The sequence below is a fragment of the Vidua macroura genome, chromosome 5 (genome assembly GCF_024509145.1).
Source record: "Vidua macroura isolate BioBank_ID:100142 chromosome 5, ASM2450914v1, whole genome shotgun sequence".
NCBI lineage: Eukaryota > Metazoa > Chordata > Aves > Passeriformes > Viduidae > Vidua > Vidua macroura.
In genome coordinates this window covers 36,906,092-36,933,420 of record NC_071575.1, presented here as the reverse complement: position 1 = coordinate 36,933,420, position 27,329 = coordinate 36,906,092, and the positions used below count along the sequence as shown (strand labels likewise).

The window sequence follows — 27,329 nt, the reverse complement described above, 5'->3', positions numbered from 1 at the left end:
TTTTTTTATATTTTACCACCAACATTTCCAAGCAATTCTATTATAACTTCTTGGAATAAGAGAGTACCTTATTTTACAGTCTTTTTTTTATTACATAGTGACAGACAGTACACAGAAACTGGAATTTTTTTGACGTTGGTTGGAAGAATCAAAGGTCATAGTCACACACACTTATAAAACAATTACATACATTTGCTTTAAGGCATTTCAGTAAATAAAACTGGCTAAACTATCAATCATGGTCCTTGGAAGAATAGATATTCCTTATGTGCCAACGTCATTATAAGGTTTTAAATTTTAAAAGCATAAACAAAATTTCCCATTGCTTGTAAAAACCATTCACAAGAGTTTCTCTGTATTTTTTACTGTAATACTTGTAAAAGCAGTCAATAGTTAAAACACTGTTTTTCTCCTTTTGCAGACACATAAAAAAAAATCAAGCAAAACAATGTACAAATATGTAGCTCTGAGTGACACCCTCTGAAGAGGATAGAGCCAGGTTCTTCTTGGTAGTGCCTAGCAATAGGACAAGAGGCAAAGGGCAGAAACTGATGCACAGGAAGTTCCACCCAAAAAAACCTTCTTCACTGGAGGTGACTGAGCACTGGAACAGGTTGCCCAGAGAGGTTGTGGAGTCGCCCTCACTAGAAATATTCAAGAACCATCTGGATGCAATCCTGAGCAATGTGCTCTAGGTTGACCCTGCTTGAGCAGGGAGGTTGGACCAGATGTGTCAGAACTCATCCCCATATGGGCCACCAATTGTGGTGTCAGTGCTTGACACCAATCGACAGTGGATGGAAACTGTCATCCCAGTTTGTTATCTCACTGTAAAACTTTCCTGCCTTCTCTCTGTGAGTTCTCACGGGCAGCTCCTCACAGCACTGGCTCCTTTTCTCTTTCTTCTGCATGGCTGGCTGGCTTCTTCCTGTCCCTATCACAACTACCTAACCCTTTCTGTCCATAGCTGTGCATACTAACCCTTACTGCCCCTAACACCTCACAGCAGCACAGCCAACTGACTCCAACTCTCCTCTCAACCAGCTAACCCACTGTTTTATAACACCCACCCTTACTGGACATAGCTGTGACCTATTAAGGGCAGGGCTGCTCCTACTCTTTGGTAATTAGTACAGCTGCAACTCCTCAGGGGTGAGATTGCCCTCAGCACTATCTCTATTCTCTTACAATCCATCCTCCCACACAGATGGACCAGTGGGTTAGACCCAATGTGGTCTCTTCCATCTTTACCCATTCTGTAATTACACCTCCACTCAGCCAAACATAAATCAATTTAATTCCAAAGTAAATAATGCATCAAATATTCTACTTCATATATAAATCACAGAAAACAAACATATGATGATAAATTTCATGGAATACTAAGTTGCACATCACTACAAATGCAAATGCAATTTCCAAGCTTTGCAATTTGCAGACACAATTAAACAAGCTGAGCAGAAATAGAAGCAGACTTACTCTGGTGGGTGAGGACTGTGTGTAGCCTGTCTATTTGGTCTCCAGCCCTAAAAGAATGACACATTATTACATACCTAGGGGATCCAGATTAAAATACATAGTTCTCCCTTTCAATTTCCCCTAAAATATTTAAAATTAGAGGCTTAAAGTATCTGTCCAACATATTTGACTAAGACACTACTAACAAGGGGGAAAAACCAAAAACTTCTCATTGAAAGCTAATTCTTACTCATCATGAGACTAGCAGACTGAATATTCATCATGACAGGAAGACTTCCAGCCATTAAGAATCTAGACAGCATCCACATCAGCTATTAATAATACATTAAAAATAATCTGTGCTCCTGAGGCTTTGTACCATCACTGCTCACAAGGCTTTAGGTCACATTGTCCTTGTCGGTTGGGAACCAACCCTTAAACCAAAACCACAAGACTGACAGACAGCTAGCTCACAAGGAGCTAGCTCAGACCCCAAAGAACCCCTGATACTTGGTGTAACTTTCATCTCAGCTTTACTATAGCACTTGTGATGATGATTAGACAGTTCACTTTATTTTGCAAGGCCCACAGATCTCCAAATTCAACTGAGCAAGAACATAGCAAGAAAAAAGACTCAAGCCAAAGCATCACCTATCCCCCTATGGCTTTTTAAAACAGCTAGCAGCAAATCCGTAGGGCAGGCTGCTTGGGGCAAGCACAAAATAACAATTTGCCTAACTGGCCTCCCAGTCTGCAAAAAAATGGTTTGAGAACATTCAGAACCAGGGCTAACATTTTTGTTTTCACACTTTTCAGCTCATAAAACTCAGCATCACAGCCTAAACTGAGCCGAATCCTGTTTCCAGCAGTGCTCGAACATCCTTCACGATCTGAGAGCAAGCACAAAACTGTAACTCCTTTCTTGCCATACAGCCTTGTAGCTGCTCCCGAAGCAGAAATTCGGCAACACTACCCTCTAGTGACTCCAGAACGAGCCCGGGTACCCTGGTTTCAGAGCTCTCCGCACCTAATGAGCACCGCCACCCTGTGGTCACCTACGTAAGACCGTCAAGGCATCAAAAACAAGGCATTACATCACACATTTATCTTTTTTCTGTACCATTTTAACTGTGGTGAGGAAAAGAACACAGCTAATTCTAGATGTTAAAGCCTTAATATAATTCCTTTTCTAGAAGTCAACAAATCAGGAAGAATGCAAACAAAAACCATAGTGAACACTGGGGTGAAGCACATGGTTTCAGCATAATTTTAATTTAAGATTTACTTTTGCAAACTACCAAAAATCTTGTGGACTAGAGAGTCTAAATTTGGAAACTTAGTTGCACAAGAAAGAAAGAAAAAAGGGATGAGAGATTAGAGAAAAAAAAGAGATTTATTTTCTTTTACAACCTACACTAAATGCCTCAAATGTTCTTGTTATCCAGATATATAATTTTCAAAAATCTGGTTAAAACATTAACAATAACATTATAACATTGATGTGTTATCATTTACAAAAGGTATTTTTTCATTCCAAATCAAACTGAAAAGAAGACTAGCAACTTTGGCAGCCAAACTCCAAGAATTCCTAATGGGGTCATGTAACAAGTAAGGAACTAAAATGGGTGCTTGGGGGCTGAGGAAGGATTAGCAATTAACTTTAGTTCATGGACATAGAGTACATAGTATCTGTGAGAAAAATCAACTGTTACTAACAATATTAATATTTACCTCAGCAGTAAGGAGAATAATGGCACTCAGAATCCAAGATCATATTCGTAGGGACTATCAAAAGCTAGCCCTAAAGTTTCTACTACGGTGAACCTGTGAGGGTTCACACCTACCCTATATCAAAGTGTAGACTATTAGGAATACCTGGAAAACGTAATTTCCCTCCATACTGAACACAGAGCACGGAGATTCTTTTTTCATGTCGACCTAAAATCATGCCTTTTCAAATTATATTATGGGGGCTGCTTTAGTTTATTGCTGTCTTACAAAACAAAAACACAGACACACTTGTTGCCAGTTTCACTAATAGCCTGAGTCAGCACACAGTTTAAGCCTCTGTTGCTCTTAACTGCAAGTACTAGTTCATTCTTAAATCCCCCACATTCCAATTAAGTCCTCAGAGTAGCAGTTATTCTAGGATAGCTTTTTATATTGGAATTTCTCGCCTTCATTTGAGAAGCTGTCGTACTAAACTATACCCTTCCAACAAAAATAATTTCTTTAAAAGGTGTCTTCTTCATAGAATGGATTTTAACCTCAAATTAAGAACCTACTGAAGTATGATTAAAATATCAAAGTAAGGAAGAAAAACAATCACAAGACTTCCATTGACTACCTGACATTTCTTCCCCCTCAATGACAACTCAGTCTTCCTTCGAGGGGATGCAGCAACTCCTTTAACTTCCAAATCCATGCAAATTCAATGGCAGCTTTCAGAAAAAAAACTGAAAAACAGAAAATACTATTGAAAAAACCATGTATTATTTTATCTAAGTACTTCTGGGGCAAAAAAAGTTACTGCATTAGAAGGAATTTTGGTATTGTCTTCAGCAAGCCATGAAATGCTGTCGGTTTCTCTTTTTCACTGCCTCTTAATTTCAGACTTTTATTACTAATGCTTAATCAAATTCCTGTTCAAATTTGGTTTTGCCTGAAGCTAAACTCCCTTTTTCCCTTCCATTTATCGATACATTCTAATTCCAGTAATACTGATTTGTTACCCCTTGGCAACATCAAACCTTTTGTACTCTCCTCTTACAACTGCTGCCTGGCTCTCCATCGCTCGATGCCCTGGGAACATTTCAGGAAGACGGACGGGCCGTCCCGGAACACTGCCGGGCTCCGAGAGCTCCAGGGTGACGTGCCCCCAAGCATTCCTGCTCCGCTGGCTTCTCCTTCACGCAGCCAGTTTTGAACAAAAAGCCCATCAATCAGACACTCCATTTTCAAACGAAAGGCACTGAGCAGTTCCCACTCCCAGGCACCCTTTCCTTTCCCGAGCAGGAGCAGGGCTGCAGGGCCTGCTCGGAGCCCCGCACAGCCCTCCCGCCGAAGCCCTTCCCAGGGCACGGAGGATGTCCGCGCACGGCCAGGAGGCTCTCCTGGAACAGAGCATCCTCCCACCTGGGGGCGCACGCAGCGTTGTTGTACTTAATGGTTCACACGCTGAGATTACTTTTATCAAACAACAATGCTGCAAAAGGCGGAATAAACATTATGAGCTCAGCAGCTCCATGGAAATGATGCCAAGAGAGGCGCGCGACCCCGGCGGGCAGGGGCTGTGTCTCACCGGAGCGGTCCCAGGGCCGGACCCGCCCCGTCCCGCACCCCAGCACCGTCTCCACGGTGCCCGCGCCGCCCCTGCCCTCCCGCCCGGCCGCACCGCGGGGTTGCCGCTACAGCAGCGCGGAGGGGCCAATCCGGGCCAGGCCTCGCACCGGAGCTGCGCAAGGTGCGCCTCGGCGGAGCGGGGAAGCGCAATTCCCGATTACTCCTGCGGAAATACCCTGCCCGGGGCCCGGCCGGCCCTCCTCCCCGCGCCCACGGGTGGGTCTGCCCGCCCTGCGACCCCCGCAGCCCCGCCAGGACAGGCGAGCGCTTACACATCACACGGGTTCTGCCCCGACAAACCCCGGCAGCTGGAATCGGAGACCTCCGCTGTGGCGAGAGCGCAGCTGCGTGGTTGTGGCCTGGGTCAGAAATACAGCGATGAGCCCGAGGCAGCTCAGAGCCTTTCGGACAAGGGCTTCAAGTGTCAGCAGCCTCCGAAGACTCGCGGAGGTGAAAGGCACAGCAGGGATGATTCAAACACTGCCCCAGCCGGGGAAACACCGCGGCAAAGGACACCGGCACCAGGGCCTGGAAGGAGCAGAACTGACCTGCACCCCGCACACATCTCAGCAGCGCAGCACACCTGGTTCCCACTCCATGGTTCCCGCAGATCAATGGCTTTGACATTAGTTCACTTTAATACATTAGATATTTCAAAGAAAAGCCTCATTGAAACTGATTTTTCTTCAGTTTCATTTGTCCTGAATGCCCTGAATAACATCAGTTACTTTCTAAAATCAAATTGTATCCAAGTACCAGTTCTGATTCACTCCTTCTGCCTTGGGGGAAAAATCTGCCACCTCTTGAGAAACTCTGGCTCTGTAGTAAATCAGTTTTCCAAAGTTAGGCAAAATCTCAGTGCAAAACTACTAACACACTCATGCTAAGGATGTATTTCTGGATGCTGCTACTTCCAAGCCTGTGTGATCCAGTTTTAAAACAAAACACATACCATGTGTCTACACCAGAATGAACAATTCATTCAATTTCAGTGATTGACACAATAATAAATTTAGTCCCTTTAAGTACAGTACATTTCCTCCATAAAAACAAATTCACATGCTATTTTCCTATAAGAATAAGGATGCCAGAAGATTTCAGGCATCATAACTGGCCTAGTTAAAAGCTATGCTATTATAAAACAGAAAATGTAACAGTGCTGTACTGTCAGACCTACCTCTAAGGCATCTGTTAATTCTGATGTAAAAAAAAAAAAAACGGTATCAAAAGATCAGATTCTATGGCATTAAAATAAATGTGAAACAGAGATACAATACTAATGGGTATCAATCAGTTATTAGACAGCTGCTGAGTTTAACCAGTGACAAGTGGGGAAGAAATTAAGTGATCCAGTGTAATACATTTGGGATTACATTGACATACAAAACTAAACATCATTACTCAAAAGACTGGAAATTCAGCCATCATTATTTTCATATAGTGCCCATGGCTAAATTTCTCTCTCCAAATAAAGAAACTTAACTATGAATGAGTATCAAAGACTTAATGCACACTGCTTTTCACACTCCCAGAAAAAGTTTTTCCACAAAGAGCTGAATTCGTCAGTGCATGCTCTTTAATGAACTCGAGAAAGTCACAGTTCAAGTAGCATAATGCTTTCTAGTTACAAAACATTTAGGAAACATCTATTCTTTATAGTCTCAAGAAGATACTGTAATATTTTAGTGAAGCATCAGATATAATTACAGTGCATTATATACAGAGTACAGAAATATTTTTATAGGGAAAAATAAATAGAAAAAATATGTAAACATCCTGAGTAAAATTCTGCTGCCACTGAAGTCAGTTACAGAATTGTCAGAGATACGAGCAGAGGCAGTATTTCACCCCTCTTTTTAAAGCATATAGCAGTGCACATAACTTCATTTCTGTTTAAAGTGCATACAACATTATAAAAAGATGTCATAAGCTTTTGGAAGTTTTACATATGCAGATTCCACTCATATCTATTGCGTCTCCTCAGTCCCATCTCTTCTGATTCAATGGCATCTTTGCTTATCATTTCTTTGTCTTCTACAACATCTGGCTCCAACTGATGTATTTCATATTCACCGTGTAATTCATGCTCTTCTATTTTGTAATCATTATCAATATCCTCAAGCAAATCTTCATTACAGTCATCTTCTCTGTTGTCCATTTCTTTCTCTTGAGAATGTTCAGCAAATGACTGAATGAGATCTTCAAGCTTCTCATCACAAATGTGTCCAAGATCTTAAAATTCCCAAAAAATAATCAAAATTAAAGTTTACTGGTAAGGCTCTGAATTACAGGGTGAGTTTAGAAGTAGAGTATTGTTAATTTTTTTTTCTCTTTTATTAAGACTCGAATAATGCAAAAAATCACCAAATTTCTAATGGACTATTCTTAACATTTAAGATTTCTCTTGGGCTACTATGCAGCTCTTAGGAGTCTCCAGTGGAAACTAACATACAATTTGCTGTATAGTGTTTTATGTAAGCATTACTCACAGCCTCTGAGGTCCCCATTTGAAAATCCTTTGCCTAAAGTTAGTCCAGTACTAACAGACTACTTAGGAGTTCCTAAGTAGTCTGTTAGTAGTCTGTTCCTTTCTCAAAACAGAATGTGACTGTGTGGTCCATCCCAGTTCAATGTCTTGAGCACCTATTCTTAAATAAATCATGATGTATCAAAAATTTGAAATTGGATACATCTCAAATAAGAAGAATGGTATTCCTCCAGAATAAAACTAATTCCACATAAATTACCTAAGACTTAGAAGCTGAACATCATTATAGCAAGATCTATTTATTCTTTTAAAATATAAACTACTTAATTATCTATCTGTCTGAAAATTAAATTACCTTTCATCTTGTTTTCTGATTTATCTAATCCACTTTCTTTCATCAGTCGTCTAATTGATTGGAGCTGTGTCATTATTTCATCTTTCTGCTCACAAGCTAAAGCATTGACACTAGAAAAAAAAAAGATGTTAACAGCTGAAAGATTATCTTGGGAGGGAGTGCTTGACAATAATACACTTACTGCCATATTTAGTTTTGTGCATAAATATCATAGTGAAGTTTGTGAAATGTTTAGGTCAAGCTTTCCTTTGAGAACTGTCTCTTGAGAAGTTGGAAGGCCATTACATCATACAACCACTCATTGTCATTGAACTCTAACTTTGGAGTCCCAATGGCCAAGGTCAAGTAATGACTCCAAATTAATTACTCCAGTAATTATCCAAAGTACTGTTATTAGTAGTACAACAATGCCTAATACAGAACTTTAGAGTTTGAAGGCTTTTCTCATTCAAGGTTTTTTAACTTTCCTCCCCACCACTACTAGAAATTTGTTAGGCAAACTGGCCAGTGAATTTACTGCTTAATAGTTTCAGCACATACCCAATTCAGAAGTACACTGCAGAAACAATCAGGAAATTCCACATGTTTTAACCTGCACTTCATGAAGGATGTCAGTCTAGAAAATTAACTGCATGGATACTTTTATTTCTAGTAGATAAGTAAGACTCTAGCTTCTTAAGAAGAGAAGTTCTCTAAAAGAACTTCTCTAAAAGAAGTTCTCTAAAAAAACTACAAGAAGCTTTTATATTACTGATTCCCTTGTCATATTAAAACAGACAAGTTCTATTTCACTGAAATACACAGACTTCACAGATTCGTTTCAAAAGACACTAAAAAGCAGCTATACCTTGAGAACTATTTCTTTCTTATAATTACATCTAAAAGAAGAAACTCAATCTGCTACCAAAATCTATTTCCTACACGGGCTTTCAAATGCTACTGAGTTTAAGTATATTTTCACTATTGGTTTCCTTGGTCAATATTAAAGCTCATCTTGTTAAGCCACAGTAACATGATAATCACTTCTGCATTATGTTTGGTGAACAAGAGATGGGAGGTGTCTGTGAAAAAGTTCACAAATGGCATAATTGGTATCACCTGCAAAAGGCTACAGAAACAATAAATAAAGAAGGTTCCTAAAACTGTTCCTTACCTATATATAAGGATCATTTTAAGAAGTAGTTGTTAACATTTTGGCGAATTTCAATATACAGGAAACAACACTGAGATTTTTTAGAAACACTCACCAGTTTGAAAGTGGATCCAACTGAGTCAATAAAGAATTTAACATTTTCTCTGTCTGTGCTAGATGTTGCTCCAGTTCTAAAAGCTGATGCTCTAACCAAAACAAACAAACAAAAACAATACAACAAAAAAAGACGAAGGTGGGGGGGAGGGAGAGGGGGATGAGGAAAGAAAGAACTTTGTAAAAAATGTCTTTACAATATCATTAGGATATTAATTTATATTTTTCATTGGACAGATTCAAAACCAGAAAGCTTCTTTCACCTAAAAAATTTGACAATATGAAAAGGAATTGGTGGGGGTAAGAACAGAAGCCTTATTATGTGTGAACAGTAGTCCTTTCCACCCAGTAACCTATCTCCAATAGTGCCCAAACAGAAGACACCTTTGTAGAAACTGAGCAAGAATGTGGAGCTCACCTTCCCAGTCTCAAAAACTGTGCAGCTGCAAGACTTCCTGAGAGGTAAGTACTGTATTTATACTTAATATGCTTTCATGTGTTTCTCTATTCACACCTTACAAATATATTTAATGCTTAATGCACTAGAATCAAGAGGAGTCACTCCTCCTAAAATACAATTAAACTTGAAGAAAGAAGAATGCAACACACAAGGATGATGAGTAGGCAGTGTAGCACATCACTGCTGAACCTCATTACAGACATGGTGTACACAGACACCAGACAATGTTGGTAGTTGTTTAATTCACTAAAAATGTGTCTATACAAAGGGGAAAAAGGTATGAAAACAGCATCAACCTTGAATGTTTGTGACAGTTTCTCATTTGGCCTAGAAATCATAAATGGTCTCTATAATTGTTTAGCCACACTGTTCCACTATCAATACAGTTCAGTTCTAAACCAGATAATTTTATTATTTTTAAATACTCTATTTAATTATATCCCATTAAACTGGGATATATTATAATTCTTAAAATGAAGAAAACTGAACAGATCTTAAGTGAGAAAAACATCACACATTTTAGAGGCAGAGAATCATACAGCATTACAACAGCTGTTTTAAAGAGCATTACATCTGGAAAATTAAAACAAACCTCAAACAAGCATTTAAAACATACAGAATAACAAAGTGGGCTTTTGCAGATTCCTAACTGCTCTCAGTAACTTGAGAGATTGCCTTCATTTAGTTAGATTGCATCAATGAAAACATGTTTTTTTCCAGTAGGAAATAAGCATTTTTGTAGAACATATGCATTCTGAATGAGTATCTTACCTGCTTCCTTCGCCTTGTCTTCTGTACTTTTTTCCTTTTTGGAGTGACTTTCTTCATGAGACTTCATCTTTAAAAAATACAATCGAGTTAAAGAACTTCATCACTACTTGTGTACTAAAAACAAAACTGCATTTAGAACTTTAGTGAAAGTAAACAGCAACCATGAAAATGTGCTACTTTAATGAAAATTTTCTTCTGTGATGCCTCATCCTGTCTTAAAGTAACACTTCTGATTTTAAGTAAACACAACATGACTGGCAAAAGCTGTAAAAGAAAGCAATTGCTATTTCAAAAACAAGCGGAAGAAACCTTCTAGGTCACTGGATCCAGTCTCCTATCATTAATTAGGATATAGAATTTATTTCTTAAAGTAATAAAGATACTATCATAAAAATACTTACATTTTAATCCCACAAGCCCAAGTGTATAGAATTGTAACACCCAAAATAAGGTTTTCATGCTTTTCAAACCTTGTACTTAAGTGGGCAGCCTCTATACTCATTTTGCTAAGCTTTGGTATTTTTCTCATACATAATCTTGTGTATTTTTCTCATACACAAGATTAACATGAAGTGACTCTAGAAATGAGCATGTTGTCCCCAGTCTTACTCCTGTCCATTTTTATTTTCCCTGAGGGCAAGCAACAATATTCCAGGTGCACTTTCCGCTTTGTGTATCTCTTACTATAAATAATACATTTCAAGACTGATTCCTTTTAAAAAACAACCGATCATGCGTTCTCCTTTTTGAATTTACAAATGGTAGAAAAGGTATCCCATAATGCAAATAAACCTGCATGTTACAACTGCATGATCACAGGAAAGTCCAAACAAAAGGTCATGTCTACTCGCTGTTCTACCTAACTGCTAATCTAAGACCACTGCTCTGCTACTCTGCAGGAATTGTCCGCCTCCTTCCCATACTCAATCTCATTCTGAAGAATGAAAAGGAAGTGAAACACTGATGAGACTTAGGTTACAGTCTCAGGTAGCAGCACTGTTTAGGTTCTCAGATTCTCATTTGAGGCTGCAGGGTGAGTAAGATTCTCACTTCTTCAAGCACTTAAAAATACCTAAGCCAGAATCCTTCATATGGAAGAATTAGATACGCTAAAATTTTAACTTTGGACTTCACATTTAAAGTCAGAGCAAGACTCAGAATTAGAAAAACAAAAAAAAACAAGCCAAGCATTTACACTTTCTCCTAACTACAATAATTTAATGCTTTTCCTATGGCTTACCTTAAGAAGTTTGTAGGCTGCAAACATTCCCACTCCAAGAGCATACAATGGCATGAGGGTGAACGCTAACTCTCGACCATTTCCTCTCGTTCTCTCACTTTTTATCTCTTTTTCCATTGCATTTCTCATCTGTTGAATACTCTGGAAAGTATTACTGTCAGAATTTCCTGGTTTCCGGTGAACTTGATAAACTGTCTGAGGACTACCTTAAAAATGAAATTGAGAGAAAGACAACAAAGTAAGAAATAAAATCAGGAGTCCACAACTGAATGAATGAATAAATGAAATGAAATTGTTTTCTTCTTCTGTAATTATTGTTCATCACTCTTCTAAGACGATGTGGATAGCCTTGTAGCCTCTTAAAAAAATAAAAATTATTCTTACATTAACAGGATGCACAGTTAAATCTAGGCAGCACAATCTCTCAAGCCAAGCTTGGTTTCTTTAATGTACAATTTTTAAGCTTCTTCACAGCAACATTGGCAAACCCTCAGCAAATCACAGAAAGATAGAAGTAACAAGAAACTATTTAAATCTTGAAATTAAAGCATACTCAGAGAAACTATTGATAATGCTGAAAACATTAATTTTTTTTCCTTTGCACCAAAGGAACCAAGTTAATTACAAATTGAATTGTCTGGTCCCAGAAAAAAAAAAAAAGTTTTTTTGAAATATGCTGTGCTGCTGCTTTCATTATCTGACAGTAAATTCAGTTTTACATGGATATTCCCACAGGCTTAGAAGTACTGTACCTCTGCAAATCAAATATTTAGCAGAAGATTATACAACACCCAAGACATGCAACCTTGGAAGTCAGAAGTATTTTTGCATGTAATTTGCCTACCAGAATAGGGAGCAGGTGAGAAAACAACCAATGTCATTGTTCAACTTAGGAAACAGATTATTTGGTAGTTAAATCAAGGGTTCATGAGACATGCACATATGGAACACTACCATCAGCTAAAGAATGCAGATGTTTGCAGAGACAGACAGCAGATGATTGGGGGATTGTGAAGTTTTACACTGATGTCTAAACAGAGTGCCTGGACTTAAAACTTAATGTATCAGGACTGAGTATGGGTATGGCAAGGTTCACCTTCTATAAAATCTCCCAAACAAAATACCATTATGATTACTTATCAATTACTACTGTAACAGTGGCATTTCAGGAACTCAGAGTTACATAACTCAAGTGTGCAAAGTACAGTCATGATCAGATAGAGAAGAAATTAATGTTACACAAAACCTAAATGCTCTAGCTGATACAATCAGAATTCAAGCTACCTTCATCATTCCATGGAAATTCAGGCAGGCATTGTCCCTTCAGGACAAGTAGGTTTAGACTTGCTAAAACTGCGTTAACTAATCTGGAAACCACATTTTATATTATATTTTTTTCCACCTTTCAGAATGTTTCATATTGATTCTTAGTTTTACATTTACACTCACCTTTTACCCTACTTTAAGTTCTATTTGTTTTTAAAGTAAATTAGTAGATTTACTAAAATAGTTACTATCACAGATGAACAAGATTTCTACAGACCATACAAATACGAATGTGGCAAGGGAAAACACCTTCAGGGTGGAGGAATGTTGAATCCTAGTCCACAAGTGTCCACCAAGTTTATCCCACAGAAGAAACAGCAAAGTGAGTTACTAGCCAACCAGTGAGTTACTAGCCAACCCAGAGAGATGAGAATAGGCGATTTTTCTGAAATTAATTTTACTCAGTGCTGGGCCAGTAGTTCAGTAGAATCACAGGCATATGAAGTGTTTCTTTTTTGGGGGGGATTTGGTTTTAAAATAATTTGATCTATAGGGAATATACAACTACCTTATAAATAAAAAAATAATCAGGCGAAACAGGCCAGGCAGGAGCTTATGAAGCACAGTAAGTTTGACATCAGGTGGGAAGAACATGGTAGCAGCTGAAGCCTCCACTTTCTGCCAGCAGGGAAAAGCACAGACATTTGGAAGCTTACAGCAACTAGCTGTCTCTTGGTTTGAAACACCTTGGAAAGCATCATCAATGAAGCACAGAGCTACCTCATAAAAGCAGGCTTCTAGTGATTGTCAAAAACAAAAGTGTACCTTTCGACCTTGAGATGAATCGTGACATGCAGCGACATGGCTTAACATACGTGGATACCACTGTAGCTCCTACAAGTAGTAAACTCTATAACCCATTCATTGATACCTTTTCTAAACAAGCATCTTGGACTCCTTTATAATATACTGCCGGACAGATTTTGTATGACTGTGCTTATTTTTACTAAGAACAACGCTCGGCTTCATTACTGAAATTGATTTTTCCTTGTGACACCTCTCGGGTCATCTGTTCAATTGTGCCCCTGCGGGCACTGCTCGTCACACCGCTCCGCACTTCCAATTACTGGGTGTTTCCTGCATTTAAGAGCAATTTTGGTAAGACAACACAGACAGAACCCAAAGTACTGGCGAACCAGAACAGCAAAACACCGCAGAAGGGGAGGGTGTTTCAGGCGCTCACGGGCCAGCTCGAAGCAGTCTGACCAGGCCTCTCCGTCCACAGCCCGTGTACACCGGGAGCTCCCCGCCGGACGGGATGTAATGAATACATCCCTCTCAGATCCTGGAGTTCCCTTCGAGCCCGCCCGAGCCCGCGGCGGCTCCCGCACGGAACCCCGGCCGCGGCATCGCCCCGGCTCCTACCTCTGCCGTGCTGACGGAGATCGTAATGGCCGGGGCCAGCCTTGCCGCCCCGCGGGGACCGGCCAGGCCGCCCGCCGCCTCCTCCCCCGAACATCCTGGGCGTGACGATGAAGACGCAGAGCACGAGCACGGCCGAGACCAGCACCTGCTGCAGGGCCGAGAGCGCCATGGCCGCCGCCTTCCCGCCGCCTTCCCCCGGCCGCTCCCCGCACCACAGCGCCCCCGGCGGCGCCCCGCGGCACGGCACGGCACCACAGCTCCGGCTGCGGCAGCCGGGCTCTCCTTCAGGAGCACACGTGTGAGCTGTACTCCTAGCGCTGAAGGGCATTTCCGCTGGCAAATGAAAATTTTTCCTGGAAAGGGTCAAACAAAGGTGAAGAAGATGCAGGAAAAGCCGATGTTTGATGTTTAGTCCGCCTAGTGCCCCAAGAGGAACATGTTAGCAATGGGCAGCTAAATGATGAGCATCCTGAACACACTTGGAGCACTCATTTATTCAGCACAGAATGTCCTTTGCTTGGGTCGGTTTTAAGCTGGATTGGCAGATAAGGGGAGGGGTGGTGATTTGGGAAGTGATGAAGTTTGCAAAAGACACCACACACCGTTTTAAATGCTCAAGAATAGGAAACCCAGGGAAAGTTATGACTGAAAGTATGGCTTGAAAAACACCAAGGGCCTTAGGGAGAAAAGAGTATCAGCAGTCAGTGGAGTTAATTGTAAAGTTCAAAAAGAAACTTAAGAGTGGAGTGAAACATATGAGCACCAGTAAGCCTAAGCAATAAATCACAGCATCTTCTGTTAAGATATAAAACTGAGTACTTTAATGGTAAACTTTCTGAAACAGTCATGACTGGAAGACAAATACAGAAGATCATTCATATTCAGGAATGAGCTGCAAAGAAGAGATAGTAGAACAAATTACTGGCCAGGAATTGGCACATTTACCTCATGAAGCTGTCTTTGTAAATTGCCCTGATGTGTATTTAAAGCCATACCATAAGAAGAGTAAATATTTGTTTCCAGAGGCTCTCTTAAAAATACTTAAAATATTTGTACTGTTGAATCTACAATATCTGTGCATTTTACTTTGAATTAATTTTTATGTATCAAATCAAAACCCTTAATGACCTGTTCAACAATAAAACCCAAAAAATTTTGTATTTAAATACCATGCCAGCTATTCCTTGCCTGAAGATAAAACTGCATTTCAACTATCTTTTCAGTTGCTAGCAAGTGCTCTTGCAAAGTTAATTTTCAACAGTGAAGGGAGGAAAAACTTGTCTCATTAAATTGGTTTTTATTTCTGTGTTGCAATAGGAAAAGTCAATTAAAATAAACCACAGGTACTTGCCTAAATAAGGAAAAGTATTTCTTTATGAAACCCCAGTGTTTGATATTTATCTGCTTATTGCTGACTAGCTTTATCTGATTAAGATTTTGTTGTAACTCAACATTGCACAACTATTTCAACTTTCATGCCTTGTAGACTTGGGATGCAGCTTTGGCACAGACTGCAAGGGCATAGACAAATGAATGTGTTTATATTTAAGTAAGAAACATCTGTACCATCCTAATTTCACATCTCTTGGAGAGAATATTTGGATTGGAGGTCATGAAGTTTTTGATGTTGCTGATGTCATTAAATTGGTATGGTGAGGTCAGATTTTTAATCTGTGCAGTGCAGAACTGTACTAAGATTTGTGGTTGTTGCATTCAAGTAAGAGTTGTCTGTGGTAAAATGTCCTGGTTAGTGCCTGCCATGTAAATCAGTACCATCTGTAAAATAACACAGAGGTGTACATATGGTAGCAAGTGGCAGCTCACTGTCTTTTTGAACATCAAGCAATGACTGTACTGCATTACCCCTGCACTGGCTCACCTCAGTACCTTATATAATAATTCTCTCTTCTTGTCCACAACATTGACCTCACTGAAAGCCTCACTTCTCATTTCACTGCATGATTACTACATGAACTTTATAAAATAATAATTTCCAGTTCTCTAGTTACCAAGCCACAGAGTTCAGTATTCTATAAGTCTGGAGATGCTGTTCAAAGTAATCACAGTAATTGCAGAATGTCTGTGGGTATTACTTAGTAAAAATGTTGATAGAAGGATAAAATCCAACCAAAGTAATTTTTTTTCCTTACAATTCTCATAAAAAGAAAAGAAAAAAAATAACGACAAAATTCATTATATTCTGATTTCTCAGTAGTAATTCAGAGAAACATAATGCTGCTGAGAAAGTAAAGTTTTCTTTTGAACACTTAATATTTTAAGCTTAATTATTCATTCCCATCTTGAAAAAATAAGCTTTGCAGTAGAATCAGTTTCATCTATAAGCAAATACATGATATTTTACTGATCTAAAACAGATGATAATTTTAATGTCAAGTGGATCTTATCTAGTAAAAGCAGCTCTTAAATTTCTTATCTCAGTGTTCAAAGATGCTTAGACTGCTCTCCATGTAAATTACAGATGAAAATACTGTGCTACCATTGTGTTACCAGACACAATGGTATCTGTGAGATTCTTCTTTAGTAAGCTTTGGATTGTGAAATGAAAACACCAAAAGTTACCAGAATCATTTATGGAGCATTTTCCTTTAAGTTCTTTTTGTCTTTTCTCGCTTATTTCTCTTCAAGTGTTAATTCTTGTTTTCTGCCCCTGATTCTGCCTATAACAAAACCAAAAGCAAGGCTGGAGGATTTCAGTTTTGCTGTTTATTTGTCAGTAGATTGCAGCGTCGCGCTCTTTCTCCCAGGTCCGGAGCAGCTCCGGCGCTGTCTCCCCCCGGACGCCCGGGTCCGCAGCTTCTCTCCTGCGTGCCGCTGCTGCTGGCACGCCAGTCGGGGTCTGCCGGGTTCTGTTGCCCGCGCAAGGGTACGAGGCAAAGAGGGAAGGAATGTCCAAATCACCCACGAAGGAAAGCGGAAGGCTTTATTGTCACGGAGAGCTGCGGTGGGGGGGATAAGCGACCCCCGCTTCCCACTCCATGTGGGGTAAATGGCGGCGGGACCTGGGAGGGAGCGGGATGATATAGGGGATGTGATAGGGAGGGCAGACGTCCCCCCACCCAATCGGTGCGGGTGCCACGGTGATGACGTAAGACCGCGACCAACCAGAGAACCGCAGGGGCGGACACCGAGCCTCAGGCTGAGTGGGATCGTGGGGATGGGGCAGCAGACATGAGGTTCCCAGGGCCGGACGGGGGAGTGGTCACAGGAGCGGCAGAGGGGAAAGCCCAACAGCAGGCAGCATAGGGCCAGAAACCGCGGGGGGAGGAAGACACGGGGGAAGCACAGGGGTACACAAGACTCGGCGAGCTAACACAAATAAGAACCCCTTAAAAAAAAACCCAATCCCAGGATGCAATAGTAGATTTTTTAGAAGGCTAGAAGTAGACAGTATTATAGGAAAGTATTTTTCATTTTTTCTGTGGCACAATAAATTATGAAAAGTCACCTATCAAGGTAGTTTTTACATTTAAATTACTGCAATTCAACCTTGTCTACATAGAATTCTGGAGGGTTTTGCACATTTCTCTTAGAGTGATGTTCACATCTGAACTTTCTCTCCCTTGATTGCTACTTTCCTGGTATACACAGTTAAGTCATATCAAAATGTTCATGCATTTCAGGAAACATTACAAAGGAAACTAACCACCAGAAAAAACAAGCAGTGTACATGGGTTAAACACTATGAACATCATAACTGATAATCAAAGACCATGCACGATCCAGGAGCAGTTGTGTTCTTGAAGGCTCAGACACAAAATTGAAAATGGGTAAAATTTATGACCCATAAATGGATGGACTGTGTAGACCTATAAGAGAGCCACATCACTGGAATCCCAAAATGGTAGAAAATGGTAGAAATCTCAAAAATATATGTGAGGCTGTTACATAAAGGTCTCTGAAATGCTTAGTCCTTAACTCAGTATTCAGGTAACACCACTTTAAATATTAAGATCCATTAAAAAAAATGGTTATGTTTCATGAACACAGCTGCTTCTTTCATTTATAATTGAAGAGCTGGAACTTTTGGGAATGGTCAAGTCAGTTTGTCCACCTGAGGCCTGTACCCTTCCTACTGGAGAGATCCTTCAATACTGACTAAGCTACCATGTCTTCATGTCTTCCAGAAATGGAATTTATGATCATCCAGATGTTCTAGCTATAGAATGAAACATTTTTACCTGAATTCAATACAGTTTGGTTAATCATGCACAGAAGGTATTGGAAGAATCTCCTAAGACAAAGCAGATGCCTAAACTGTAATGCCTGTCTTCTCTTAAGTTTGGCAGGTAAAACTCTTTAGTCTATAAATATGCAGTGCCAAAACTTTTGCACTTAAGTTTACAGGAGTAATATCCAGATCACTTCAAAATTACAGTGAAACTATCTGCAGTCCAGCCACATACTAATGGCCTTCTCTGTTAATTGTGAAAGTGTTTATTTACAGCCTCATTTTTACAAAATAATTTCAGGATTTTTTAGCTTTTAATGAATACAAAATTATTTCTTACAGAATAATTCTTGTGGAAATTCAATATCACCACTGTCCTGTCCTGTAATCTGTTTTCTGCCCTGAGGTGCCAGTGTGTAATAGCAGAAGCAATGCATGTCAGAATATTAGTTTATTCACAGGTCTGGAAGGCCAAGTGATCTTGCAGCTGCCTATTCCTGTGGATAGAATAAGAAAACCCAGAAGATCTACCCCATTTGTTCAACTCAACCTAGTAAGTCAAGGTCAGACCTTCTCTCCCCAACAAAAGGAACAATACTGTGGGGAACTTGATGATTTGAGAACAAAATTAAATGTGATTTCACAGACTCCCAGGCATCATGGATATCTGTAATAGGCTGTAATTCACCAGGTTTTAGTCCTCTGACTAAATAGAACATTAGGGAAAAAATTAAAATCTGAGGTTTTCTTTTTCCAGCCATTTTGAACTAAAAGCAGGTCAGAAGTGCAAAAGTGGAATGTAAACATGGAGAATTTTTCAAAATCATGAGGCTGTAAATCTTCTTGCATGTACTCAGCTCATGGTGCCAAATTTCACTTGAGATCTGTGGATAGGCAATGGCTTGTATTGTTCAGACTGTGCTATCCAAATGTGCTATAATGCTATAATGTGCTATCCAAATCCCAAAACTTAATTGTTGAGATCCACTGCTTAATGCTGGCAAAAATCTGAAACTCTCTTATTGGAAAAATATCATAGATGCTCGAGGGCTGGCTGAACTTCTGCTTTAATTATAGATAGAGACACTAGATGGAGCCAGAAATGCAAAAAAGCATTTTATAACCTGAACTATCCTGGACCCATCAAAATTTCCTACTGCATAAAATCACCACTCATTTTCCAAACAGAATTTCAACTGCATGCATATATAAGTGCATATAAACTGTGCTGTTTAATGGTGCAGTTTTAGTGTGATGGGTGTTTTTGTTCAAACTGCACGTAGTTGTAATATAATCATGGTTTTACATTAAGTCTGACCACCAAAACTGAGCAAGGAATGAGACCCATTAACATATTTTGCAATCTATTTGCAACAGGTTTTCCCTGTAAACCTACCTAAAACTGGGTTACAAGACCTTAGCTCTTAAAACATATGGTTCTTCTTATGCTCTTGCATATTTGTACAATTTGGCTTAGGTTTGAAAAAAGAAATATTCAACCAGCTTGTAGAACAGTTGGGGAGACAATACAAATGCCAACACATACCATCCTACTGCCCTGAGAAGTGATCAGACTTGGAATGTTATACCAGGAGTGCTAATCTTGTAGCTGTTCTCCAGGAGCACAGGAAGCTGCTCCAGTGATTTCAGGCTAGCACGTAATAGCAAGTAATTAAGGAAGAGAGAACCAACACATACTCAAGCCTGGGATTTCCAAATTTTATTTTTTGTTACACACACCAAACCAGGCCAGAATGTCTGTTCTGCAGCAGGGTGCTGTTCAGGAACCTTCTTTTTCCTCCTTCTGAAGCACAGGTTTCCTAATTCTGTTTATTTCTTGAGTAATTCTGATATGGAAGTAATGTCCTGCCACATAATTGTAACTAAGCTGGTATGACTAAGCAATACTATTGGAAAATCAGCTGAATAGCAGATTTCTGTTTTGTCAAAGCTGCATTTTTTTGTGATTGATGCAGGTTTTAAGAAAGCTGTTCAGCAGCATCTCTTCAGATAAGACCTAAAGTCACAGAATGGTTTGGCATTCAACCAGGATGGAGCACACTCAAAGAAAAGACAGAAGTATACTTGGAGTGTTGCTCCTTGTTGATATGCATGGCAGGTGCCTGTTTCATGCTTTACCCTTTGACTGCCAGCTATGATGTCAGATAGAATTGTACCTGATTAAGCAATTGCTCTTCACTTCCTGTTTGACACTTTCAAGTTCTTCCACACCCAGGGGACAACCTCTGCAAAACTGCTTGCCAGTTTCATCTCCACCTATGAGATTTTTCATTTTAAAACTTATGAAAAAACACTGGAGAATGACAAAAACCACATTTTTCTTTGCTGCATTGTTCTTACTGGATTTTTTCTCTTGCTTTCGTGCTTATCCCTTGCCTGACATAGAAGATGTAAAGTTCATTGAGGATTGTGTGAGAGCTCACAACACATTTCGATCCAAAGTGAGTCCACCAGCCAGCAATATGTTTCACATGGTAAGGTGGTGTTTGTGATCTTTTTGAAATTATTATATTTGGGCTTCTCATTTAGCCCATCTTATTCTTCATTTGTACTGCTATTCTTTCCATTTCAGTTAATGATTTCTGTAACATATATGTTGATTCTTTGTATGAAATAGAATACACATTCATTTTCACAGTATTGTTCAATACTGCTATTATTAGTTAATGCTGCTTATTTACCTATTTCACACAAGATGTCCAGATGTCTCACATTGAAGCTGCAGAGCACTTTCTGTTGCTATATGAAAATTCTCTGAACTTGAAGATGATCATCCTACTCAAAGTTCTCTCTGGCCTTTCTAGTTCTAGTGTACCTTTCCTGAGGTAGGGTGCTGTGCTGCACACAGCATTTAAAAGGACTTCTGCAGAAGTGTGATTATATATGTGGTTTTATTCTCCATTCCTTTGCAAAGAGTTTCTAATACTTTGTTTGCTTTTTAGTCTACTACTTTCAAGTAGTAATAGCCATCTCCAAACCTGTTATTAGGAACACAAACTCAATTTTTTCTCACATCCCTTAACTTGAATTTCCCTGTACTGAACTTTACTTGTCAGCATAAAATCTTCAAGTCTGCCAGACTGGTTTGTTGAATTATCACTTTTGCCTCTTTGGATGGGAGTGTTTCCTTCTCAGCCCAGCAGAGATGAGGGAGTCTTTTATTTGCTTTATCCATCTGCTGAGGAGGGAAAAGAGAAAAGAGAAAAGAGGCAGAAGGAGCTAAGAAGGGAGCAGCTGTAACTCTTCCTTCTGTCCTGGCCAGCAGAACAGAATTCCTATCTGGTCTGGTAATAATTGCCAAGTGCAAATCCCTGGACAGCCAACATCTCCTAGGCACAAAGTCCCCCAAGCCCCTCTGTTGGAAATTTCAAAGTTACCCCTTCCAGGTGTAGCAGCTTAAAGATTGCACTCCAGCTGTAAATATATTAACAAGTCAGATACAACTGAACAGTGGATAGATCCTGCATATCCTGCAATAGCTAAGGGAGAAAGAAGACAAAAATTTGTTATGGGAGTAGAAATGTCAAGTGAGAGAAAGAAACTGAAAGCAGGGATGGGAAGCAGAAAAGCTTCTGTTTAAAAATGTCTGAATTCGGTGAAGTCACTGCAGTGCAGGTTATAGTATGCTTTCTTCCTTTTCTACAGTCCTGGGATGCTGCTTTAGCTAAGACTGCCAAAGCATGGGCAAAGAAGTGTAAGTTTAACCACAATACCTACCTTGAAATGCCAGGAAAAATGCACCCCACCTTTCGCTTTGTTGGAGAAAACATCTGGACTGGCACAGCCCACATCTTCTCTGTGGATGCAGCTCTCAGGTCCTGGTTTAATGAAGTCAGCAGCTACGATTTCAGCACCAATACGTGTACTGACAAGTGTGGTCACTACACTCAGGTAAGTCTTACGTGCCCAGTGCTTTATAGTCTAACATATGGATAGTCGCTTGGAACAGATTGCTCTGGAACAGGAATTACAGCAGGGCTTTGCACCCCCCAGTTTATTGTTGCATGAGATTGGAAATACATATTATGAGCCCCAGGTATGTCAAGTTCTACTTCCAGGAATGGTGGAAAGGGATTATCCCCTGGCAATTTCACATTTAAAGGGTAGCCAGATAATAAGTGCAAAAATGGCTATCAATCTGTCATTTGTCCCAGCTGCCCTTTGGGTGAAGTTGCTCCTGTGTCAGCTGATTTAAATTTCCCTGAGCTACTTCCCTTCTCCTTCTTCTCTTGATGCTGTTGCTTTGATAGTATTTGAACAGTGCATTAAATACTTCCCTTTGTCCTGCAGGTCGTCTGGGCAGAGAGTTACAAAGTTGGCTGTGCAGTTCACTTCTGCAATACAGTTGAAAATTTTCCAGGACTATTCAAAGCAGCACATGTTTGTGACTATGGGCCAGCGTAAGTTAATTGTGGCATTTGAGGTTTTTTTTTGTTTTGTTTTGTTTTTTAAATAACCCAACTGATCTGGTATCAGGTGCCAACTGATATGATGGGTGCAGTTGTAACAAATTTCAGAATAAGCTACATCCTCATGTCACTTGTCCAAGGGAAACTTCCCGTGGCCATTAGGAACAGAAGCTACTGGACATAGCTGGAACTGCAGAAAATCCCATTCTAAAAAAAGCAGGAGAGCAGATCATAGCTGACACCACTCACCATAATGCAGATGGTGGAAGAAAATATGTTTTGATTTCAGTCTTTCCAGGAAATGTGGGGAAGGTGTAATCTTCCTGCTTCAGAAAGATTACATCTTTCTCTGGCCCTACACGAATTTCAAACAAGACATTGCAATTTAAGAAATAAAAGGAAGACAGTCCTCTAGTTTATCTGGTACCTTGCAGTATTTCTACTTACTTTTTACATGTTTGCTTTTTAGAATCCAGGTGCATAATGATGGGCTAGAGGCAAATTCGTGTATGCTTACAATAATACAGTATTGCCTAAGAAGTCTCATTAATTTTCAGTGGCAGGAGTCCACTGCTTCTCATGCCAATGAGAGCTTTAATCTGATGTAAAAAGAGTTTCAAAAAATTGCAATGGCCATTTTTTTGATTAGGGTATTCCCTCCCCTTGACAGCTTTTCAATGACAGCTAACAAAATACTGTTCCTGTTTTGCAGGGGGAATTACCCAAGAAAACCATATAAAGAAGGACAGCCATGCAGTAGATGCAGTAATGAGAAGTGTGTAGACAAGCTCTGTGGTAAGACCAAAGGGATCATGTAAGAAAATTGCACAGAAACAAAAGTGGCATAATTAGCAGTGGAAAGACAACAACGAGTCAATTTGCACTAAGTGCATAGTAGGTCTGTAGCACACCACTGTAGCAGTACCAAACTCTGGGAGGAATACTGTAATGAGGAAATAATTGAAATACTTTGTAGTTGAAGGCTTTCAGAAGAAGAAGCCAGAGTTTCTGATGTAGAGAAGACTCAGACTATTTTCTCCCTTTTATCTGGTCAGGAAGTCAAATCCAAAATTTTAGCCCCAACAAATATTCACTGTCTAGTTCTTCTCTCTCAGCAGAAATAGGAAATGTATCTTCTGCTTTTCTGCTTATTTAGCATGTCCTAACACATTTTCCAGACAACTGTATTTCTGAACTAATAATAAGACTGTATCAAAAAGCACAGTTTAACTTCCACAGTTTTCTGAAAAACAGCAGTGAGAGCTTGTTTGTAATCTTTTTCCCTACTATGTTCAGTGTTATCAGTGCTGGTGGTAAATAATTAAATGAAGAGTTGTAACAGAGCTCAGAAGGCTCAGGGCATGAGGGGACTTTAATCAAATCTCGAGGAGCAATTAATAAAGGACTGGTAACCCCTTTAGAGCAGGCCTGTGGCAGCTGTGGGACATTTGGCAGGTGCTGGAAGCTGATGCGGGGCTGAGCTGGCACAGCTCACTCCCAAACCCTGCAAAAGATGTAACAATGAAAGAAGTGTGGTTGGAGTAAAAACCTTTCTGGGTTGGAGGTGTTCCTTGCAAACATGCTGCCTGGGTCTGGGAGAGAAGTGAGTGATGGCGAGGGGCTCAGCCTGCTCCCTCCTCCTTGCCTCCCCTCTAATGAGCCAGAGTGACTCTGTGCCTTGTCTGTCTCTTTGGTTTCAGGGTGTGGGCACAGCAGGGAAACGCACAGCCCATACCCCATCACTGAGTCTGCTCCAAACAGCAGTGAACCTTTATGTCAATTTACCTAGTTCCAGACTGGGCAATGTTTTTAACAAACATTGCCCAGTTTGGGACTTATTAATTAAAGGAGATGCAGCAATGTCTTAAATCAAATATGAATTTTATACAGAGGTTTAATGGGGATGGTCTTTACTAGCCAGGCTCTAGAGAGCTTCAGCTGTAGAAATTATTGAGCATTTGGTGCTCTTATTTCCTTCTGTAATATCCTGACTGACTCATCTGAAAGCCACAGACTGATGCATCACAGGAAAACTAGAAATTTCTCAACGACTAGGGGGAGGGACAGGAGGAACAGGGAATTTTAAAGTTAAGTGCTAGATCCTACCACCTGCTTTTACCATTTTCTCCTATAGGGCAAAAGAGGAATTTCAATAGGATGCACATAGGTAATCCTGCAAATGCATCAAAACTTTTAGTAAAGGTGTACTTCTGTGATAAATTAGTAGTTATATTTGTCTGTCTGTAACTACTTAAATTTGGTATATGTAACAATTTTAAATTAATTCCATGTTTTGTTGTTATTTTTTATTCCCTCATCTCCATGACACAAATTCTTCCTGATACAGCTGGTTTTTTTCTGTTTCTCTTTCAATTCAATAAAAAATATGAACTCCACACCAGTTGGGAGCCTGCTCTTACTGGCCTGCTTCCCCCTTGCAGGATGTTCTAGGCATTAACTGGCATCATCAGTGCAAAGGCTTACCTCTTTACATTAAGAACCACCATTGAATGGTACTCACATTGCTTTCCTCTTCTGATCTCTTTGCAGAAAATACAAAATGTGAGAAGCTGGTAAGTACGTATCAAATTGTTCTTAATGGCTTTCCTCTAAGTATGGCTAAGACTAGGTCTTAACACCTGTTTCTTCACTGACTTTTAGGTTATGCCAACTGGTATCCGGACTGGGATACACAGCCCCAGCCACCGCAGCCGCGTCCCCCCAGGCCTCCCATGCCATCACACGTCCCACCTGCTGAGCATCCACGAACCTCTTGTGACCAATACTGTCTTAGTGTTTTAATTTTAAGGCCACTGTTTATTGTATTGAGTGCTGGTGCTGTACTTCTAGTACAACAGCAATTTCCACACACTTTTTTTTATGAGTAATGGTCAATTAAGATACTGATTGTGATCCTACTGTTGTATTACTCTCACACAATTGGCACACATTTAAAAAAAAAAAAAAAAAAACAAACATTTGGTTATCTTTCATTATCCCTGCAATGTTTATCCAGCATGGGAAAGGCTGCTTCTTCACTCAAGGCAAGATATAAGTGGCTAGTATAATTTATTGGCAGTAGCTGCAACATGCCCCTATGTCTGTATGAGCCTCTTAGCTCTAGGGGTAGGTTGCTAGAGGGACCACAGAGACTAGACTCCATGTGCTAACAACCCTCCTGTATGCCTGGGGCATCACAAAGACATGTCTGAAGTGGCACGCTGTATCCAAAAGAATCAATAATTCATCTTCATTAACCTTCAGTTATCCCAGACACAATTTCCCCCAGACAACGGAGATTTAACTGTATATATTACTTTTTATGAACAGGAGTAAATCTTGCCCTTTGCTATATTTAGCCTATGTGTATCAGTTGTACTATTCAGTTCTTCTCCTCTCAGAATTAATCCTTGTTCTCTGTAAGTAGAATACCAGGGAAAGTTGACAGAGTTTAACGTGGGGTGTCAATGGGGAAAGGATTAACGTGGGGTGTCAATGGGGAAAGCTTAATTTTAGGATGTGAGATGGTGAAAATATGCAGAGTAAATGGCAACCATCATAAGTTTTCAGTAGGAGGAAACAGAGATGGAAAATGAAATGGGCCAAGGACAGATTCTGATTTAGAAATGGAGTATCTCAGCCTCATTTAAAGAGCCCAAACCTTTGATGGATTCAGTTTGTTTTAAGAGACATTTAGCCCTCAACCTGACCCCCATTTTTCCAATATATGTTTGTTAGTGAGGGGACTCTTTCAAGCCAGGAGATACTGACTAATATTAGCAATGCATAGCTGTACTATCAATATTTAAAGCTGTTTTTTCATCTTTTGTCTTTGTTCTAATGTTTTAAGAACACAGTGACTCAAATTCTGAGCCACTTTGAAACATGTCATCCCACAGAATAAAAATGGGCCCCAAGCATAGTTCTTGTTAATAGATCCATTGGGATGGATTAGAGTGAAATGACACTGAATTACCAGTATATAAATAAAATAAATAAATAAATAAGGCAGCTTTATTTTATAACAATTTGGTTGTAGTGGAAAGGAAGAAAATATGTAAGGAAAAGAAAGAGAAAAAGCAATAGCCTTAACACCATGTAGTTTCATCAAAATAAGAAAATGTATCCAAAACTTTTTTGTAATACATAGGGGTTGCTATGAATAGGATTACAGGGGTCAAACAAATAGTAACACAGAAGCCTAAAGGACAGGAGAGACATTTGCCCACCACAATTAAAGAAAGAAGAAAAAAGGAAAGAGACAAGGCTGCTACAGCTCTAATGTGAACTTGTAGCTCAATTTCCTTATTCTCATAGCAGTGTTCTTGAAATATGACTCGTTTCCTGTGACTAGCTTTGTATTCAATTACCATGGCTAAGGTAAGTCCAGCCCACAAATCTTTCAAGTAAAATGCTGCTGGTAGAGCTAAAACCACTTTGTACAGCTGAAACACTGTTTTTAAAACTGGAAGACCAGATGTTGAGAAGCATGACTGTAAGGAAAGAGCTAATGACATTTGCAGTGTACGCCTTGAGCAACTGCTCGGAGACGGAACTGGTTGAAGCAAACTTCGCTGGTGCCTATGCACAAACCGCAGAAATGAACCGACTTTCAGCGCCGGCCCTGCGGGGGCAGGACCGACACTGATGCTTTTCCCG

General features: G+C 39.9%; 3 protein-coding genes across 3 annotated transcripts in view; 1 reads left to right on the top strand and 2 right to left on the bottom strand.

The window, feature by feature from the left end:
• Positions 1-4,354, bottom strand: part of CAPS2 (calcyphosine 2) — a 30,149-nt gene extending 25,795 nt beyond the window's left edge. The window contains 3 exon segments of the mRNA XM_053978852.1: positions 1,480-1,526; positions 3,806-3,914; positions 4,209-4,354. Of these exon segments, the coding sequence (XP_053834827.1) occupies positions 1,480-1,526; positions 3,806-3,883 (125 nt within the window). The 5' untranslated portion in view covers positions 3,884-3,914; positions 4,209-4,354.
• Positions 4,355-6,354: 2,000 nt separating this feature from the next.
• CCDC107 (coiled-coil domain containing 107) lies at positions 6,355-14,248 on the bottom strand. Its single transcript, XM_053977849.1, has 6 exons — positions 14,052-14,248; positions 11,361-11,566; positions 10,121-10,187; positions 8,891-8,981; positions 7,644-7,753; positions 6,355-7,032 (listed from the first exon to the last, which is right to left on the bottom strand). The coding sequence occupies exons 1-6, from the start codon at positions 14,218-14,220 to the stop codon at positions 6,743-6,745; spliced, it is 933 nt and encodes a 310-aa protein (XP_053833824.1). The 5' UTR covers positions 14,221-14,248; the 3' UTR covers positions 6,355-6,742.
• LOC128807747 (glioma pathogenesis-related protein 1-like) lies at positions 14,219-25,558 on the top strand. The gene is made up of 8 exons (XM_053978315.1): positions 14,219-14,347; positions 16,790-16,935; positions 20,561-20,735; positions 21,907-22,152; positions 22,552-22,661; positions 23,383-23,465; positions 25,221-25,247; positions 25,332-25,558. The coding sequence occupies exons 1-8, from the start codon at positions 14,219-14,221 to the stop codon at positions 25,556-25,558; spliced, it is 1,143 nt and encodes a 380-aa protein (XP_053834290.1).
• The last annotated feature ends 1,771 nt before the right edge of the window (positions 25,559-27,329 follow it).